This window comes from Orycteropus afer, unplaced genomic scaffold (assembly GCF_000298275.1).
Source record: "Orycteropus afer afer isolate SDZICR_OR568_19922 unplaced genomic scaffold, OryAfe1.0 scaffold00043, whole genome shotgun sequence".
NCBI classification, from domain to species: Eukaryota; Metazoa; Chordata; class Mammalia; order Tubulidentata; family Orycteropodidae; genus Orycteropus; species Orycteropus afer.
In genome coordinates this window covers 11,994,539-12,016,631 of record NW_006921630.1, presented here as the reverse complement: position 1 = coordinate 12,016,631, position 22,093 = coordinate 11,994,539, and the positions used below count along the sequence as shown (strand labels likewise).

The following is a 22,093-nucleotide window of genomic DNA, read 5'->3' as shown; positions in this document are numbered from 1 at the left end:
CCTCCCTACAGTCACCTCTTCCCTGTGTCCATCCCTCTATGCACTCCTGCCCCCTGAGCTGTCTCCCTGTGCATAAACACTGGCTCTAATTTTTATGGAAGCAATTCACCAGGCCTTTCTTCCATGGAGCTGCTGGGTGGGTTTGAATATACAATCTCTATGTTAGCGGGCAATGACAAATCATTTGCACCACTTAGGCTCCTCAAAAGAGGGTATCTTTCCCTTAATTTAACAACATAAAATAAGTGAAAACAGATAAGCCAGCCAATACCTGTCATGTCAGCCTTCAGGACTTCTGCCTGCCTAAAAAAGGGGGGAAAAAAAAGGGAGAGAGTATCAGTTAGAAACAAACCAGGTAAGCAAAGGTCAACTAACACAACTATTATTCAAATTTATACCACCACCACTAACACCAAAGAAAAGTTTTATAAACTTCAGTCTATAGTTGATCAAACATATAAGCAACATAAATAACACTAAAAGCTAACTGAAATCATCTATCACAATAAAGATGTATAGCAGCTATACTAGTAGCACCAAAACAGTGTACCTGCTTTAACATCTAGGCACTAGTTCTGGGCAAATTGGCACCATTACAAAAAGTTTATAGAGTCATCAGTAACCTCTTCTACTGAGGTTACTTTCTTGCTATTTCTGTCCAAATATGATTTATTTCAGGTAACATCAACTCATATTCATTAAATAAAGTAATTCTTCTCTCAATGAGGCCAGGAAATCCTACTGTGTTTCTCAATTCACCAACTCCCTTAATTATTTTAAATCTCCACTATGTTCAAGCTGCTGATTCCTGCTCCCTTCCTCACTACTCATAGCTGCTTTCAGCAAATTACAGCCCTATACAACTCCCTACCTACATTTACACTGTCCTCTTCTTTTCTTTTATTAAACCATGAGAAGCATCATGCCTCTTATTTATAATTCCAATTAGGTATGCTGTTCATTGTAGGCAATGGATATTATCCTATCACTGACAGCACTGTATTTCAGGATAGATCTTGAAATGTTCCTTTTTGACAATGAATGTGACACTATTCCTCTTTAATTTGTCATTCATGGTACAGCATGCAATTGGCTATTCAAAATAGCCAGTATCAGTCCCTTTCAGCTCACTAATGCCTAGCCTATCAATCTTTAAGCATTCCATTTCATGTTTGAAACTTCTAATTTTCCTTGATTCATACTTCATATATTGGACGTTCTGCTTATTAATGGATGTTTGCAGTTGTTTCTTCTCATTTTGAGTTGTGCCCCATCAGCAAATGATGGTCCTGAAAGCTTTACTCCACCCACGCCATTAAAGTCAACTCTACTTTGAGAAGGCAGCTCTTCCTCAGTTGTATTATGCGTGCCTTCCAACCTGAGGGACTCATCTTCTGGCACTATATCAAACAATGCTTCACTGCTATTCATAAGGTTTTCACTGGCTTATTTTTTCAGAAGTAGATTACCAGATCCTTCTTCCCAGTCTGGAAGTGCTGCTGAAAAACCTGTCCACCATGGGTAACACTGTACAACAAACTGACAGATGAGTGCTGGTATCAGTGATAGGATAATATCTATATGCCTGCAAGGAAGGCCAATTAACACAACTATTATTCAAATTTATACAGCAACCACTAACACCAAAGATGAAGAAACTGAAGATTTTTACAAACTTCAGCTTGTAGTTGATCAAACTTGTAATTAAGATGCACTAATAATTTCTGGTGACTGGAATATGAAAGCTGGAAACAAAAAACGATTAGTAGTTGGAAAATACTACTGATATCGTGATAGAAACAATGCCAGAGATCCCATGAAAGAATTTTGCAAGACTAATTATCTATTAGGAAATACTTGTTTTCACAACATGAATGGCAACTATACAGGTGGATATCACCAGATGGAATACACAGTAATCAAATTGACTACATCTGTGCAAAAAGACGATAGAGCAGCTCAGGATCATCAGTCAGAATGAGGCCAGGGTTTGACTGCAAAATACAACATGAATTGCCTATTTACAAGTTCAAGATGAAGCTGAAGAAAACTGAAACAAGACCACAGGAGCCAAAGCATAACCTTAAGTATATCCTACCTGACTTTAGAGACCATCTCAAGGTTAGATTTGATGCAATAAACACTAATGACCTATGACCAGACAAGCTGTGGGATGACACCAAGGACAAAAGGAAACAAAAGATCATTAAAAAGAGAGGGAAGAAAGAAAAGACTAAAATGGATGTCAGAAGAGACAATGAAACTTGAACACAGGGTAGCTAAAGCAAAGAAACAATGAAGTAAAAGAACTAAACTGAAGATTTGAAAGAACAGCTTAAGACAAAAATATTATAATGAAATGCGCAAAGACCTAGAGTTAAAAAAAACCAAAAGGTACATATTCACACATCTCAAACTGAAAGAACTGAAGAAAAAATTCAAGCCTTGAGTTGCAATACTGAAGGATTCTATGGGGAAAAAATTGAACATTGTAGGAAGCATCAAAAGAAGTGGTTGACCTTCAACCATTTCAAGAGGTAGCATATGCCCAATCACCAATGATACTGAAGAAAGAAGTCCAAGCTGAACTGAAGGAACTGGCAAAAAACAAGGCTATAGGAACTGATGGAATACCAGTTGACACATATAACAAATGGATGCAATGCTGGAAGTGCTCCCTTGTATATGCCGAGAAATTTGGAAGACAGACACCTGGGTAATCAACTGGAAGAGATCTATATACATCCATATTCCAAAGAAAGATGAGCCAATAGAATGTGGAAATTACAAACATTACCATTAATATCATACGTAAATAAAATTAGGTCAAAGATGGTCTCAAAAAACAGTTGCAGCAGAATACAGACAGGAAACTGCCAGAAATTCAGCTGGATTCAAAAAAGGACGTGGAACAAGGGATATCATTCTTGATGTCGGATAGATCTTGGCTAAAAACAGACAATACAAGATGTCTACCTATGTTTATTGACTATGCAGAGGCATACGACTGTGTGGATCATTAACAAATGGGTAACACTGTGAAGAATGGGAATTCCAGAACACTTAATTGTGCTCATGAGGAACCTACACACAGATCTAGCAGTTATCATTTGAACAGAACAAGGGGATATACTGTGTGGCTGAAAATCAGGAAAGATGTGCGTCAGAGTTGTATCCTTTCCCCATATGTAATCAATCTATCTGCAGAACAAATAATCTGAGAAACTAGACTATATGAAGAAAAATGTGCATTAGGATTGGAGGAAGACTTGTTAATACCCTGTGATATGCAGATGACACAACCATGCTTGATCAAAGTGAAGCTGACTTGAAGCACTTACTGGTGAACATCAAAGACCACAGCCTTCAGTATAGATTATACCTCAACATAAAGAAAAACAAAAAATCCTCACAACTGGACCAATAAGCAGTATCTTGATAAACGGAGAAAATATTGACATCAAAGATTTCATTTTACTTAGACCAACAAGCAATGCCCATGGAACCAGCAGTCAAGAAATCAGACGTCATACTGTACTGGGCCACTCCTCGGAAGGAAGGGTGGGCAATCTACTTCCATAGTCATACTGCCTCGGAAACCCAAGGAGGGGTAGCTATGAGTCGGGTCCAACTCCACGGCACATAACAACAACAACAACAACAAGAGCTGTACTGGGAAAATCTGCTGCAAAAGACCTCTTTAAAGTGTTCAAAATCAAATATGTCACTTTGAAGACTGAGGTGCACCTGATCCTAACCATGGTGTTTTCAATAGGCTCATATGCATGCAAAAGCTGGAAAACGAATGAAGACTAAAGAAGAATTAATACATTTGAATTGTAGGAGCTCTGGTGGCTTAGTATCTAAGGAACTTGACTGCTAACCAGAATGCTGGTGGTTCAAACCCACCAGTCACTCCTTGGAAGGAAGGTTGGGCAATCTACTTCCATAGTGATACCACCTCGGAAACCCTATAAGGGGTCGCTATGAGTCAGGTCCAACTTGACAGCGCATAACAACAACAACATGCTCTTCTCAGTGTTTCTTAATGAATTTGCTCTTCTCCTTTCCATTAAAAAAATTCTGAAACTTCCAATCTCTATTGGATCTTTCTTTCTTTTCATCATTTAAACATGCTTAAGTTTCTCACACATTTTGAAACTCTCCCAAATTCTCCTCTAGCTGATGTCTCTCTTCTCTCTCAAATTGTTCAAGAACTGCCTATATTCAAGAGGTCCAAAACTTAATTCATGTTTTATCCACACCTCCTATCCCTGGTTCTCTTTCTAGTATTTTATACCTTAGCAAATACATCAGAGCTTTCCTGACGTGAAATCCAAATACCTGGAAGTCATCCATGACAACTTCTAACCTTTGGTATGTATGTAGCCTATTAAACTCCACAGAATTTTATCTACTAAATGAATCTTGAATCTGCTGATTACCTTTCATTTACTCTTCAGTAACTTTCATCAAAGTTACAACTATCCCTTGCTAGGACTACTTCAAAGGTATCCAATTACGCTCTTCACTTCACTTGTCTCGTTTCATTCTGTTCTTTCCACTTGTATCAAAGAGTTGTTAAAAAAAAAAAGCAAATCTGATCAATTGCCCATTGAAAAGACTTTTATGATTTTCCACTGTTCTTAAGGTAAAAAACAAAATTTTTATTAAGGTGTCCTACCAAAGCCTACAGTTTCTGACCTCTACTTCTACTCCTACTGTCTTCTCTCCTTGATCTCTGTGCTCAAGTGACTCTATTTCTGCTTTCTCTGGGTGTTACATTCCCTTCACACTCAAGGTCTTTGTAAAGAAGAGTCCCTTCTTTGGCAGGAACACTTCCTCTTCCTCTGTCTGGTTAATCACCCTTATCTTAACCAAAACCAAACCCACTCAAAGTGATCCTATAGGACAGAAGAAACCTGCTCCATAGGGTTTCCAAGGCTGGAAATCTTTATGGAAGTAGACTGCCCCTTCTTCTGCAGAGCAGCTGTTATTGTTGTTGACCCCATAGCGACCCCTCCTTGGGTTTCCAAGGCAGTATCACTATAGAAGTAGATTGCCCAACCTTCCTTCCGAGGAGTGGCTGGTGGGTTTGAACTGCCAGCCTTCTGGTTAGCAGTCAAGTGCCTTAGGCACTACACTACCAGTCACCAAACTTTTGGTTAACAGCAGAATGCTTTAACCATTGTATCACCAGAGCTCCTTCATTCTAAGTCTCAGTCAAAAGATGGCTTTCTCTGGAAGCCTTACTTGAACCCAATCTAATTAAGTATATTGCTGTCACATGCTTTCAAAGCAACTGTATATTTTTCTTCAAAATATATATCATAATTATTAAGAATGCTCACCATCACAACCCTTGTCTATCTAGTAAAGCACCCAGTTCAGCAAGCACTAAAATATTTTTAAATAAAAAACAGAAGGATAAATCAAGTTAAATATATACATGTAAGAGATTTCATTTATAAAAACAAACTGCTAACATAAAAGTTAAGAGAATAATCCGTTTGAATTCTTAACTTTGGAAGACGGCCTCTGGAATTCTCTAGCAATCAAGCTGTCTTTATTATGTAAAACCTCCAAAATAGCATCTGGGACTATCATGCATATCCGATTATTCAGACCTGGATAGGTGAGGGGGAGGGTATCATTTACATTGTTATAGTTAGTTGTTAGGTGCCTTCCAGAAGGCTCCCACTCACAGCGACCCTGCGTACAACAGAATGAAACACTTCCCGGTCCTGTACCATCTTCACAATCCTTGCTATGCTTGAGCCCATCATTGCAGCCACTGTATCAACCATCTCCTTGAGGGACTGGAAAGGTTGGTGCTGGGAATTCTCAGATAACTTGTTTCTCTTTGTATCCTTTCTTGGGTCTATTAATGTGTGATAATGTGCATAGCCCTTTCCATGAATTCTGAGTCTTTCTAGAGAATTATTGAATCCACAGGGGGCAGTAAGAGCCAGCGCTGGGGTCTACCTACAAGGCAGTCAGGACAGAGCCTAGAAAATTTGTGAAGACCCAACTCTAAGTGGCGGGAAGACAGAGAAGGGCTGCACAGGCATTCGAACTGAAGGACAGATCTCTATCTGTCTAACTTAGAAGGTTTGATCTCGCTGGGTGATTAGTGTCCGAGAGAGAAAGTGACACAGGAGTAGATGGTGTCAGAGATAATGGGAAGTGGAAATATGAGTAATCTTCACATTTTGGGAATCTCCATTATGTCTGTCTTCAGTCACAAGAATGGTAAATACTGTTTTACATAATTAGCTATTTAATATTCATTGTTTTTTTTTTAACTTTTTATGGTGATTTGGGTGAAAGTTTACAAAGCAAATCAGTTTTCCACTCAATAATTTATACACATTTTGTTTGGTGACACTGGTTGCAATCCCCTCACTGTTATAACATTCTTTCAGCCTCCTCCCTGGATACCACCTTGTTTCCATTTGTCCTTTCTTGTCCCTTCCTACTTTCAGAGCTTTTGTTTTTGAGCAAATACTGCCCTTTTGGTATTGTGTGGTTGGTTGTACAGAGGAGTACATTCCTCCCTGGTGCTATTATTCACTTTACAGGCCTGTCTGTTTGGCTGAAAGCTGATTCCTGGGGGTTGAGGGGCTCATACCACTCTATCAGACCAGTAAGTCTGGTCTTTTAATTGTGACTTTTCGTTTCATCAACCCATAAATAAAATGAATCTCTTCAAGGACGGGTCGCTATGAGTCGGGGCCGACTCGACGGCAAATAACAACAACAACAAAGATATTTATGAGTGGAAGGGAGGAAGAAGTGGAACATAGGGATTTTTCAGGGCAGTGAAATTATTCTGTATGATACTACAATGGTATACACATGACATTAAGCAAGTTTTAAAACCCAAAGGACTGTGCAACAGTGAACCCTAATTTGAACTTTATTTAATGTATTAATATTGGTTCATCATTTGTAACCAATGTACCACAGGTATGCAAGATGTTAACAGAGGAACAATGAGCAAAGAGAGGGAGTAAATATGAACTCTGCACCTTCTGCCTAATTTTTCTATAAATGTAATACCATTCTAAAAAGTCTATTTTAAAAAATTAAGCTTTCGAACAACAGAATCATGACAGGGTGCTACAGAGGTAATTATGTACCATATGAGAACTAACAGTATAAATAAACAATACTAAATAAAGAGCTACTCTTAGTCCTAAAATCTAACATTACATTAACTGTTTTTCATATAACCTAGATTCACCGTTCATTCTGAGGGTTAACTTATTTAAAAAAACAAACAAACTTTGTAAAGCTGTTGTTGGTATATGCTTACAAAAACCCAAAGTACAACTTAAATAAAACATAATACATACACTATCCTGCCAATGTTTCAACAATTGCTGGCTGCCACTCTCCCACCTACCTCAAAAAATTCCCTGTTGTTAAATGCTGTCAAGTTGGTTCTGACTCTTAGCTACCCCGTGTACAACAACAGAATGAAAAACTGCTTGGTCCTGTGCCATCCTCACACCCACTAGTATGCATGAACTCATTGTTGCAGCCATTGTGTCAATCTCGTTGAGGGTCTTTCCCTTTTTTGCTGACCCTCTATTTTACCGAGCATGATGTGTTTTTCCTGGGATTGGTCTCTTCTGACAACACGACCAAAGCATGAGAGACAAAGTCTGGCCATTCCTGCTTCTAAGGATCATTCCAGCTGCACTTCCTCCAAGACAGTTTGTTCTTCTAGCAGTCCATGGTACACGTGTTCGTGGCCAACCACAATTCAAACACATCAATTCTTCTACCATTTTCCCTATTCACTGTCCAGCTTTCATATGCATATGAGGCGAATGAAAATACAATAGCTTGGGTTAGGTGCACCTTAGTCTTCAAAGAGCCATCTTTGCTCTTCAACACTTTTAAGAGGTCGTTTGATTTCTTTACTGCTGCTTCCATGGGTGTTGACTGGGAATCCAAGTAAAATGAAATCTATGATAACTTCAATCTTTTCTCCATTTACCATGATGTAGCTTAGCGGTTCAGTTGTCAAGATTATTGTTTTCCTTATACTGAGGTGTAATCCACACTGAAAGCTGTAATCTGATCTTCATCAGTAAGTGTTTCAGGTCTTCTTCACTTTCAGTTCGCAAGGCCTGGTCATCTGCATATTAGGTTGTTAATGAGTCTTCCTCCAATCCCCACCATGTCACATTCTCTTTTCACAGTAAGACAAACTGACAAACAAGTAGTGCAGAAAGTCCCTACTGGGGTACTCATTTTACAAAAGGTATACTGAGACCTTTCAATAATCTTTCATTCTATCCCTCAGCTACAAAGTTAGAAAAGATGTATCTGACCATGTATCTATATGCTAGCTAAATTAAAAATTCATATTCAAGTATATACAGTGCATCTTATACTTAGGATTATATATCTAAAGATTGTTTTCTCATTCCAAACATGATTTGTGTGTAACAATTGATAAATTTACTTCTCTTGGAATGCTAATTTCTGGGTCCAAGGAGTTGAGGTGATCTACTCAATCCATTTGCTCTTAGGTATCCTTTTGAACCTTGGAGAAACTAGTTCTTAATGGTAATTTTTTACCTCTGAGTCAAGCAATGGTCCAAATAAACTAGTAAGATCATTTTGCCTTCACCACTGTGCTCTTTTGAAGTTTGAGGAACTTGGTCAATTTTAGGAAAAAAACTCTAAGGGCCAGACTGGGAGCTATGTTTAAGGTAAACTGGTAATATTTTAATCGCTTTTCAAGACAGTGCTGTATGAAAAGTTGCCTCCCTCCCACTCCCCATTTCCTTGCCTTTATTATGTCTTCTGTCACTTCTTAGCTTTCTTTTTTTAAAAAATTTTTTTTATTATGATCTGGGTGAAAGTTTATAGAGAAAATTCATTTTTCATACAGCAGTTCACATGCACTTCGTCTCATGACATGGACTAAAATTTCCCACAATTCAACAGCTCTCTTCCCACTTCCTCCCCATAGTTAGCTTTTCCCTGTATCCTGCCCTCCCTACGCACTCCTGCCGCCCACGCCCCCCCCAGCTGTCTCCCAGTGCATACTCAGCCCTTTTATTCTCACATGATTGATCTTTCCAAGGAGTGTATTTACCTAATGTAAATGTTCAGTTTATATGCCCGTTTTTGTTTGGCTGGAAGCCACAGGAATGGTTCAATTCCAGACCTGAAGGGCAGCTAGGGGCCATAGTCTCAGAGGTTCCACAAGGCTCTACAAGACCAGCAAACCTGATCCCTATGAAAAATCTTCTTGACCACATATTTATCAGTTCTGTTCTGACCCTGTTTTGTAAATCATATATTAAATAAACTTCAATCCAATTCCATTATTGGCTTAATATGGTTTTTGTTTTGACAAGATATGCAATATCATTTTTGTATGCTAACATCCTAATGGGGAGTTCTGGTAGCATAATGCCTAAGGCACTTGACTGCTAACCAGAAGGCTGGTGGTTCAAACCCGCCAGCCACTCCTCGGAAGGAAGGTTGGGCAATCCACTTCCGTAGTGATACTGCCTCAGCAACCCAAGGAGGGGTTGCTATGAGTCAGATCCAACTCGATGGCACATAACAACAACAACATCCTAATGAGGTTATCAATTTCCAATCAAATGATGATTATACTGGGCACACTTTGGTGCAGTGAATTACTTAGTATGGCTCTTCTAGTTCTGGTCTTTGTGACTCCCAGAAGATGACTGGTTGGAAATACGCAAATATAAGGTGTTTGTGGCCCACCAACGGTATTGGATAGCTTGTTAGTAATGTAAATAAGGTACACAGCACTCTTACTTTTCTATAAAGAGCTAACAGAGGCTTAACCAGATTTAGTTTTATGCTCTGTGAATTAAACACTAATATTTAAATCAGCTGGCCTAAATTAAAAGATTTACAGAAAATAAATTATTTAAGGAATTTTTATCAAGAAGATAAGTATATTTCATACTCTAATGCAGCATCAGCTTGTGGGTCAAACTCCTTCCCTTATCCTGGACTCATGAATAGCAGTGAAACATCGTCTGATATATTACTGGAAAAGTTATGAATAGCCCTGAAACATGGTCTGATACAGTGCTGGAAGATGAGCCCCTCAGGCTGGAAGGCACTCAAAATACGACTGGGTAAGAGCCGTTTCCTCAAAGTAGAGTGGACTTTAAAGACGTGGATGGAATAAAGCTTTTGAGACCTCCATTTACTGATGGGGCACAACTCAAAATGAGAAAATACAGCTGCAAGCATCCATTAATAATCAGAACGTGGAATGTACTAAGTATGAATCAAGGGAAACTGGAAATTGTCAAAAATAAAATAGAAAAAATAAAGATCGATATCTTAGGCATCAGTGAGTGGAAATGGACTGGTATTGGCCATTCTGAGTCAGACAATCGTAAGATCCCATATGCTGGGAATGACAAATTAAAGAGGAATGACGTAGCTTTCACTGACACAAAGAATGTTTCAAGATCCACCCTAAAGTACAATGCTGTCAGTGATAGGATAATAATATCCATACACCTACAAGGAAGACTGTTAATAGCACTAATACTCAAATTTATGCACCAACCACTGAAGCCAAAGACTAGGAAATTAAAGAGTGTTACCAACTGAAAATGACTAAACATGCAATCAAGATGTATTGATTATTACTGGTGATTAGAATGTGAAAGGAGAATCACTAATAGGTAGAAAACATGGCCTTCGTGATAGAAATGATCTGGAGATCTCAAGATAGAATTTTGCAAGATTAACAACTTATTCATTGCAAATAACTTTTTTCAACATAAATGGTGACCACATACACGCACCTCACCAGATGGAATACACAGGAATCAGATCAACTATATCTATAAAGAAGTGATAGAGCAGCTCAGTATCTTCAGCCAAAACAAGGCTAGTAACTGAATGCAGAACAGACCATCAATATGGAAGTATATGCAAGTTCAAGTTGAAGCTGAAGACAATTAAAACAAAGCCACGTGAACAAAAATATGACCTTGATTATATACCCCCTGTATTTAGAGACCATCTGAAGAATAGATGTGATGCAATAAACACCGGTGACCAAAAACCAAATATACTGTAGGATGACATCAAGAACAGCATACGTTAAGAAAGCAAAAGGTCATTAAAAAGACAGCAAGGAAAGAAAAGACCAAAATGGGCACAGAAGAGACTCTGAAACTTGCACTTGAATGAAAAGTAGTTAAAGCAAATGGAAAAAATATTATGAACAGTAAAAGATATGAACAGTTTTCAAGGATGGCTTGAAAAGACAAAGTATTATAATGAAATGTGCACAGACCTAGCGTTAGAAAACCAAAAGGCATATAATATATATTCACTCATCTCAAGCTCAAAGAACTCAAGGAAAAAACCTCAAGTCTCAATTTGCAACATCTAGAGATTCTACAGGTAAAATACTGAATGATACAGGAAGCATCAAAGAAGATGGAAGGAATACACAGTCATAGTACAAAAAAGAACTGGTCAATGTTCATCTATTTTAGGAGGTAGCACGTGATCAAGAACCAACAGTATTGAAGGAAGAAGTCGAAGCTGCACTAAAACAACTGGTGAAAAACAAGGCTCCAGGAATTGACAGAATACCCACTGTGACAGAACACCCACTGAAATGTTTCAACAAACAGGTGCTACTCTTGAAGCACTTATTTGCTTACACCAAGAAATTTGGAAGACAGCTACCTAACCAATTGGAAGAGATCCATACTTGTAGCCACTCCAAAGAAAGGTGATCGATCCAACAGAATGTGGAAATTATCAAGTGCTATCTTAATTATCATAGGCAAGTAAAATTGTGCTGAAGATAATTTAAAAAATGGTTGCAACAGCATATTGACAGGGAACTTCCAGAAATGCAAGCTGCATTCAGAAGAGGATGTGGAATGAGGGATGTCACTGCTGATGTTAGACAGATCTTGGTTTAAAACAGAAAAATACGACAAAGATGTTTACTTGTGCTTTAGTGACTAGGCAAAATCATTCAACTGTGTGAATCATAACATTTAATTATGCTCATGAGGAACCTATACATATTCCAGGAGGCTGTCATTAGAACAGAACAAAGGGATACTGCATGGTTTGAAATCAGGAAGGATGTACATAAAATTGTATCTTTTCATTATACTTACTCAATTTGTATGCTGAGCAAATGATCTGAGAAACTGGACTACATGAAGAAGAACACAGCATCAGGAATGGTGGAAGAGTGATTAACAACCTGGAATATGCTTGCAACACAACCTTGCTAGCTGAAAGTGAAGACAACTTGAAGCACTTAATGATGAAGATTAAAGACTACAGTCTGCAATATGGATTACACCTCAACATTAAGAAAACAAAAATCCTCACAACTGGACCAATAAGCAGCATTGCAATAAATGGAGAAAAGACTGAAGTTGTCAAAGATTTCCTATTACTTGGATCCACAATCAACACCAAGAGAAGCAGTTGTCAAGAAATCAGATGTCATATTGCACTGGGAAAAGCTGCTGCCAAAGACCTTTTTAAAGTACTGAAGAGCAAAGATGTCACTTTGAAGATGAAGGAGCACCTAACCTAAGTCATGGCATTTTTAATGGCCTCATATGCATGTGATAGCTGGGGAATTAATAAGGAAGACTGAAGAAAAGTTGATGTTTTTGAGTTGTGATGTTGGCAACGAATACTAAAGTCCTGTGGATTGTCAGAAGATCTAACAAGTCTGTCCTGGAAGAAGGGCAGCCGGAATGCTCCTCGGATGGGAGAATGGTTAGACTTCATCTCACCTACTTTAGTCATCTTGTCAGAAGGGATCAATCCACTCTGTTGAGAAGGGTATCATGCTTGGCAAAATGGAGGGTCAGCAAAAAAGAAGACGACCCTCAATGAGATGGACTGACAGTGGCCACAATGATGGGCTTAGGCATAGCAAGGACTGTGAAGATGGCACATGACTGGGCAGTATTTTGTTCTATTGTACACTGGGTCCCTATGAGTTGGAGCTGACTCAATGGCACCTAACAACAACCAACATCCTGGACCTGCTTTCGTAAATAAAGTTTTACGGAAGACAGCCATGCCCAACTCATTTCTGTATTGTCCATGGTTGCTTTCTGCTACAAGGGCAGAGTTGAATAGTTGAGATAGGAAGCACGGGGCCCACCAAGCCTAAAATTTGGTCTCCCTTTACAGAAAAAGTCTGCCATCTCCTAGAGATTGAATCCTTGTTCAAAAGAAGTAAAATGGATGTAAATTCTCAATTCAGTTTTTCCACATGAGGAATTATCAACAATAACTATTTTCAGAGTACAGACCTATTTTTATTAGTTAATATTTTAATCCTGTCACAAAAAGAAACTATGCTACAAAATCCTCTTTCATACAATGAGAAACAGTTAATATTTGTAACCTACTTTCATTGAGAAGATCCCTACTCACAGCGACCACCACAGGGTTTCCAAGGCTGTAAATCTTTATGGAAGTAGATAGTCTCATCTTCCTTCCATGTAGCAGCTGGTGGGTCTGAACGGCTGACTTGTTTAGCAGTCAAATGCCTTACCCACTGTGCCACCAGAACTCCTTTAATACTCGCAAGCCATGTCTTTTTTTTTCTATGTCCCCCTAAACAACCATTTAGAAAAGTGGAAAGGTTAACCTAAGAGCTATTATCTCTCACAAGAAGAGGAATCCTCACTCTACCCCTTAGACAATTATTAGTTTTCCTTTTTTAAAATAATAAGGTGCAGTATGCAAGAAATCATGGATATATGATTTTACATCAACTGCTTTCATGAAGTCTAACACAATATTGGCTATTTATTTTACTTTATAAACAAACTATACTAACAAAACACTACCTTTCAAGTGACCCATTGGTTTTGTTAAAGATCTTTAATAGACTAATATTATAATTTTTAGCCAATGCTTATATAGACATTAGTTTTAAAACGTTTTCTCTTGGGAAGTGTGGTAGCATGAGTTCCTTTTTCTTTCTTACTTTAAGCTAAAGGAATTAATTAAAAGAATAAAGGTACCAGAATCTTAAGAATTAAAATCATTATTCTTTCAATAATAAAAGAGCAGTATTAAATGTAACTGTAAAACATACAAGCTTTCAAAATACTAAATACAATGTCTTATTTCTGAAATAAGAAGAGCAATTAAACATTTCTATCAAGCAGTTAAAAAAAATTATACTGAAAAGCTAAATAAAATCTGAAACAGACATTTAGTGATACTCAAATACACTGAAAGCTAACAATCTGAAACAAGTAGAGACAACATGATCAACATGATCATCTAAATACTGTAATAGGTAACACTTCATAGAGCAATTATGCCAGATGACAAAGGATTTAAAGCATTTGGCTGCTAATCAAAAGGTCACCAGTTGAACCCACCAATCACTCCACTGGAGAAAGATGAGACAGTCTTCCTGATTTACAGCCTTGGAAACCCTATGCGGCAGTTCTACTCTCTCCTACGTGGTCACTATGAGTCAGAATTAACTTGATGGGAGTTTCTTTTCTTCTTCTTCTTTTTTTTTTTTTTTAATTAATAGCCAGACACTTTTCTAAGGATTTTACTTAATCACTTTATTCACACTATTATTGTCCCTACTTTACAGCTGAATTAGTTTAGTTCCCAAAAGAGAGTTTTTCAAGGAAAGAGAGATTAAGTATCATGTCCAAGGTCACAAAGTCAGTAAATAGTAGAGGTGGCATCTGAACTTATGTCAGGCACTTATAAGGCACATGCGTGTGCACACATACACACACAATCTATAGTTCTCTAAGATATCAGGAAGTCTCAAAATATTAATCAGAAAAAAAGATGCACATTGTTCGACTGTTTAATTTTATATAGAAAAGAACATCTGGGGAAGATAATGTTCTTCCCTCAGGATAAGAAATAAAAATACTAACTTGCTTTTTCTCTATGGAACTTTACAGTTGTCGTGCACTTTCAAATCTGACACTCCACTGTCACACAATCTACATTCTTTAAAAATGTGTACCTAGTGTTATTAAGGGCACGCTAGTGGCATCATAATGCGTAAGGCATGTGACTGCTAACCAGAAGGCTGGCAGTTCAAACCCACCAGCCACTCCTCAGAAGGAAGGCTGGGCGATCTATTAGGAGCTCTGGTAGCATAGTGCCTAAGGCACTTGACTGCTAACCAGAAGGCTGGTGGTTCAAACCCACCAGCCACTCCTCAGAAGGAAGATGGGGCAATCTACTTCCGCAGTGATACTGCCTCAGAAACCCAAGGAGGGGTTGCTATGAGTAGGGTCCGACTTAACAGCATGTAACAAACAAAAAACAAAACAGTGTTATTAAGGGTATACTCTGCTATGGGAGCTCTGGTGGTATAGCACCTAAGGCATCTGACTGCTAACCAGAAGGCTGGTGGTTCAAACCCACCAGCCACTCCCTGGAAGGCAGCTGGGGTAATCTACTTCCATACAGATACTGCCTCAGAAGCCCAAGAAGGAGTCGCTATGAATTGGATTCAACCAGAGGGCAGTGAGTTTGGGTTTTTTTCCCCCTCCCCCTAATGTGGGGTTCGCAAAGAATAGAAAGGTGCCATTTTTCAAGGCAGAATAAACAGTGTAACAAAAGCTGGCAGCAGTAGTGATAATAAGTGAGGTACAATGGAAAATAAAACACAAGGTTAAGAGGGTTGAAATGGCAAATGTGTCATTATATATTTACACACACACACACACACACACACAAACTTAGAAGCTACCAGAGATGAAGCTGGGCAGTCGAGGTAGAGGACAGGCTTTGAGAGTCCTTTCATGACATATGAGAAGCTGAGATTCTGTCCTTTGAAATGGCAGGAAAACTAATGCTGAATTTTAAGCAGGGGAACAGCATTGTCATATTTGCATTTTTGAAAGATTACTAAAACAAGATGTATGAAAGATGAATTTTAAAAGGGTAAGACTAGAGACAAGGAAGTGGTAAACAGATGGATGAAAATGTCCAGATTCAAGAAATATCAAGAAATTAAAGCAACAGAAGAGAAACAAGAGGCAAGAGTCTAAAATCATTTGCAGATTGTTAGGTTGGACAACTGTGTATATGAGAAGGTGGAAAGGTCTAAGTATACATTTTAATATGTCAAGCACAGATGAGACTATGAGTAGCGTTCTGGAATGATCAGCATACTGGCGGCAGTTAAAACCTTGAGTAAATGTAATCGCCCAAAAAGGCAAATGGGTGGAGCTAGCTTTCTATTTTCATTTTTAAAGGGCAGATAAAAGAAACACTGAACATGAAAGAGTACAAAAAAGAAACTATCAAGTAAGGAGAAGAGTAAGATAAAAGTGGTATATGAAAAATAAAAGAATAAAAAGGAAGAATACTGAACAATGTCAAAGACAACAAAAAAGTACTCTAAGAACTGTAAAGTGTCGTTTGGATTTGGTGAAATAACAGTCAATGATAACTTGTCAGAGAAAAAACATGGTCAGATTGCAAGGACTTGACAGAAAAAATGAAAAGAAGTTTAAGCTGACTCTTAAGCTTGGATGTGAAGAGAGGGGCATAAATAAAGACACATATGTGTAAATTTTTATTGTGATTTGGGTGAAAGTTTACAAATTAGTTTTTCATACAGTTCACATACACTTTGTCTCATGACACTGACTGCAATTTCCCGCAATCCAGCAGGTCTCCCATAGTTACCTCTTCCTCCCCATAGTTACCTCTTTCCTGTGTCCTTCCCTTCCACGCACTTGCACTCCTGCCCAACCCCCCAGCTGTCTCCCTGTACATACACAGCCCTTCTATTTTCCCATGACTAATCTCTGCAAGGAGCATATCTACCTAATGTAAATCTGCAGCTCATATGCCTGTCTTCTCTTTGGCTGGAAGCCACAGGAATGGGTTCAATTCCAGACCTGAAGGGCAGCTAGGGGCCATAGCCTCAGGGGTTACACCAGGCTCTATCAGACCAGCAAACTGGTCCTTTTTTTTTGCTTTTAATGATTTGGAGCTTTGTGCCATATTCTCCCACTCTATCCAGGATCTCCTACAAATATCCCCCTCTTGAGTGGTTTACAGTGGTAGCTGGGTACCATCTAGTTCTTCTGGTCTCACAGTCGTATAGGCTGAGGATTGCATGGTATACCAGTTTGCTTGGACTGATTGTTTCCATGCGTCTTTCATTTTTTTCATTCTTCTTTGCTCTGGACAAGGAGAGATCCATTGTTGCATCTAGATGACCACTTGCATCTTTTAAGATCCCAGTTGCTACTTGCCAAAGTAGGATGTGGAACAATGTTTTTATGCAGTATGTTATGCCAACTGAACTTGATGTCCCCTGAAACCATGGTCCCAAACTCACAGGTCCAACTACTTGCTCCATCCGAGTAGCTGGCTGTGGTCAAAAAGCAACTACTGTCAGTTCTACTATATAATTGGAAATTTTTACAGAATATACAAATACACTTGTAGAGACACTGTCTGCCATGGTCTTGGGCACACTCTTCTCTGCACAGAAACACCTAACAGTTCAGCCTGTCCACCAATCTATCACTGTTAGCCATCACTAACAATGCAGTACTGTATGTGCAAAAGGGTTTACCTTTGTTGTCTTTACCTTCCATGTACCTCTCTATGTCTTCCTCTTCCTCAATGCCACCATGTTGATTACTCCCAATTGGTACATGCCTTTCCCTTTACCCATATCAATATTTGAAGAGACAAATTTTTCAAAGGGAAAGATTTGAGCATGTTCATAATGCAGAAAAGAAGAAAAAGGAATAGGTTAAAGATACAGGAAAGTGAGAAAAAAACTGATACAGTGTAGTTCTGGAAGAGATGGAAGAAAATGAGAAGTGATTAAGAGAGAAAAGGCGGAGTAGGCCTTGAAAATAGGATAAATATGGCAGTGTATAAACGTGTTAGGAGAACTTGGGAGTAGGGAGGAACAGAGAAATGTCAAGAGAATTCACAGCTACATTGTTTCAATTTCAGAAATAAAGTAGGAAATCATCAATGTCTGACAGTAACAGGGAGATAGGCCGAGTAAGGTGAATCTTTGGAATAAGTACAAAATGAGTAAGAAAGAGAGCCCTTTAAAAAGCAAAGAATTGTGAAAACGTGTTAAGTGCCATCTGGACTAGACGTTATAGAAAATTAACATGAAAGTATATTAAGGTATCAGCAGTTAAATGGACAGAGAACGAAACTGTTAATTTAAAAAAGGAAATGTAACTAGAAAATGCACATTAAAACGAGCAACTTCTAAATAATCAAAATATTAATACTCATTCTAGCCCTAATGACGACAGGTTCCCCGCCCCCCAAGAAACGCAAAGTGGAAGATATAAAAACATATATACAGACATATGCCTAGAGTACAACTAGGGCAAGAGAAGGGCCACTAGGAGTGCAGGAGAAAATAAAGATAACTATTCTTCAGAGTTGCTATGGCAAATAAGACAAGTAAGCTACATAAAGGAACCCAAGTGATGACTCAAAGGCGGCAGGGGGGGGGGGGCGCGGGGCGGTGAGCTGACTGTGTCACGAATACTTAAATGACCGCCAAATTACTTTAGCTAATCTGGTTACTGGGTGGCTAGCCAGGTATCCCTCCCTCCAACTGCTCTACGGGATTCCCTCCTGATGCATCATATTGGGTTGAAGAAAACAACATCCCAAGATTTAGTACAAAAATCCAAGGTCTTCTGCCACCAAATAATGACAAATGTGACAATAAGTGACAAAAGAAAGATAAACTGTTTGAATGTTACATTCTGGCTACATTCTTAGTACGGACTGAAAATAAAACCAGAGGTAAAAGCATAAAAATTGTAGAAGAACTGAATTAGAATATTATCTTGTTCTTTTCTGTTTCTCTCCAAAAATTACTTTGATCATATTTTATAACCTAACAAATGCATTTGAAAAACTGGACTTAATAATAATACATCAAATACATTAAATGCTACACTAATTAATTATAGACTCTAAACTGATCTGCTGGGAATTAGCTAATAGTCTAGTAATAATACAGTTTTGATCATTTATTAATTGCCAAGTCCTTTTACATGCTTCTTGTATTATTAAATCTTTAATTTGCAAAACAATTCTATCTGGTAAGTAATGACAGTACCCTATTTTGCTGATGATGAAACTGAAGCACAGAATGGTTAAATAACTTGCTCAGGATCACACAAAGAGGAAATGTCAGAGCTTGGGTTCCCCCACAGGTGTGGTTCCAGAGCCAGCGCTCAAGAGCACCACACAGTAAAGCAGGTCTTTTGGAATGGCCTGGCTATGGTATTAACTTGGGAGCATGATTAAAAAAACAAACTCACTCACTCACTGCTGTCAAGTAGTATCCAACTCATAGCGTCCCCTCCTTAGGTTTCCAAGATATGGTATCTCTATAGAAGTAGATTGCCCAATCTTCCTTCCAAGGAGTGGCTGGTGGGTTTGAACTGCCAGCTTTCAGGTTAGCACTCAAATGCCTTAGACTCTACACCACCAGAGCTCCCAGGAGCAATGATTTGATGTTGTTGCTGTTAGATGCCACTGAATTATCTCTGACTCATAGTGACCCTATGCACAGCAGAACGAAATACCACCCAGTCCTGCACCAGCTCCGCGATCAATCCTTGCTATATCTGAGCCCATCACCGCTGCCACTGGATCAATCCAAATTGTTGAGGGCCTTCCCCTCTTTCGTCAACTCTCCCTCCACCTTACCAAGCATGACATCCTTCTCCAGGAAATGATCCCTTCCAACAATATGACCAAAGTATGTAACACGAAGTCTGACCATTCTCATTTCTGAGGAGCATTCTGGCTGCACTTCCTCTAGGATAGATTTGTTATTCTTTTAGCAGTCCATGGTACTTTCAGCATCCTTCGCCAACACTACAACTCAAAAGCATCGATTCTTCTTTGGTCTTCCTTCTTCATTGTCTAACTGTCATGTGCCTACTCGAGGCAAATGAAAATACCATGGCTTATGTCAGGCGCACCTTAGTCCTCAAAGAGACAAGTGCTCTTCAGCACTTGGAAGAGGTCCTTTGCAGCTGATTTGCCCAGTGCTATATGTCGTCTGATGTCCTGACTGCTCCTTCCACTGGCGTCGATTATAGAACCAAGTAATGAGAAATCTTTGACAACTTCAATCTTTTCTCCATTTATTGTGATGCTGCTTATAGGATTTTTGTTTTTTCTTTATATTGAGATGTAATCCATACTGCAGACTGTATTCTTCAAGCTTCATCAGTAAGTGCTTCAAGTCATCCTCACTTTCAGCAAGCCAAGTTGTGTTGTTAGCATATTGCAGGTTGTTAATGATTCTTCCTCCAATCCTGATGCCACATTCTTCTTCATACAGTTCAGCTTCTCGGATTATTTGCTCAGTATCCAGATTGAATAAGTATGGTGAAAGGACACAACCCTGGCGCACTCCCTTCTTGATTTTAAACCATGCAGTGTCCTCTTGTTCTGTTCAAATGACAGCCTCCTGGAATTCCCATTCTTCTCAGTGCTATCTACAATTTGTTATGATCCACACAATCAAATGCTTTGACATAGTCAATAAAACAATAGTAAACATCTTTCTGGTATCTTTGCTTTTAACCAAGATCCATCTGACATCAGCAATGATATCCCTCATTCCACGTCCTCTTCTGAGTCCAGCTTGCACTTCTGAAAGTTCTCTGTCAATATACTGCTGTAACCGTTTTTGAATTATCTTCAGTAAGATTTTAATTACATGTAGTATTAATGATATTGTACAATGATTTCCACATTCTGTGGGATCACCTTTCTTTGGAATGGGTACAAATATGGATCTCTTCCAATCAGTTGGCCAGGTCGCTGTCTTCCAAGTTTCTTGGCATAGCCAAGTGAGTACCACCAGCGGGGCATCTGTTTGCTGAAATATCTCAGTGGGTATCCCATCAATTCCTGCAGCCTTGTTCTTCACCAATTCCTTCACTTAAGTTTCAACTTCTTCCTTCAATACCATAGGTTCTTGATAATATGCCACCTCCTGAAATGGATGAAGACTGACCATTTCTTTTTGGTACAGTGAGTCTGTGTATTCCTTCCATCTTCTTTTGATGCTTCTTACATCATACAGTATTTTGGCCATAAAATCTTTCAATATTGCAATTCGAGGCTTAATTTTTTTCCTCAGTTCTTTCAGCTTGAGAAATGCCAAGTATGTTTTTCCTTTTTGGTTTTCTAACTCCAGGTCTTTGCACATTTCATTATAGTAATTGGCTTTGTCTGCTCCAGCTGCTCTTTGAAATCTTCTGTTCAGCTCTTTCATCTTTTCATTTCTTCCATTTACTTTAGCTACTCTTCACTTAAGGGCAAGTTTCAGAGTTTCTTCTGACATCCATTTTGGTCTTTTCTTTCTTTCTCGTATTTTTAATGACCTCTTGCTTTCCTCACAGATGATGTTTTTTTATGTCATCCTACAACTCCTCTGGTCTTCGGTTATTGGTGATCAACGCATCAAATCTATTCTTTAAATGGTCTCTAAATTCAGGAGGGATATATTCAAGGTCATAATTTGGCTCTTGTGGCCTTACTTTAATTGTCTTCAACTCAAGTTGAATTTGTATGAGAGCAGTTGATGGTCTGTTCCACAATCAGCTCCTGGCCTTGTTTATGCTGAAGATTCTGAGTTTTTCCATTGACTCTTGCCACAGATGTAGTCAGTCTGATTCCTGTGTACTCCATCTGGTAAAGTCTATGTGTATAGCCACGACTTGTGCTGTGAAAAAAGGTATTTGCAATGATTAAGTTGTTGGTCTTGCAAAATTCTATCATGCAATCTCCAGCATTATTTCTATCACCAAGTGTGATAGTTGAAGATGTGTCAACTTGGCTGGACTCCAGTTCTGAGTGGTGGTTCCCATGATGGATCACATGACTGAGTTCTAAGCGGCCGGTCTGCCCAAGGGGAGTTTCCCCAGGGGTGTGGCCTACCTGCAATGCTATCCCAGGGACAAGCTGGAAGAACGGCATTCCGGACTATATACTTCCTGGAGCGAGCAGCTCGCTGCTCACCCTGGAGGTTTTC

General features: G+C 38.8%; 1 protein-coding gene across 1 annotated transcript in view; it reads right to left on the bottom strand.

Moving 5' to 3' along the window:
* The window catches only part of SMG7 (SMG7 nonsense mediated mRNA decay factor), an 84,604-nt gene that overhangs the window by 60,239 nt on the left and 2,272 nt on the right, over positions 1-22,093 (bottom strand). Inside the window, exon 2 of the mRNA XM_042780523.1 lies at positions 272-303. Within this exon, the coding sequence (XP_042636457.1) occupies positions 272-303 (32 nt within the window). The remainder of the gene's footprint in view (positions 1-271; positions 304-22,093) is intronic.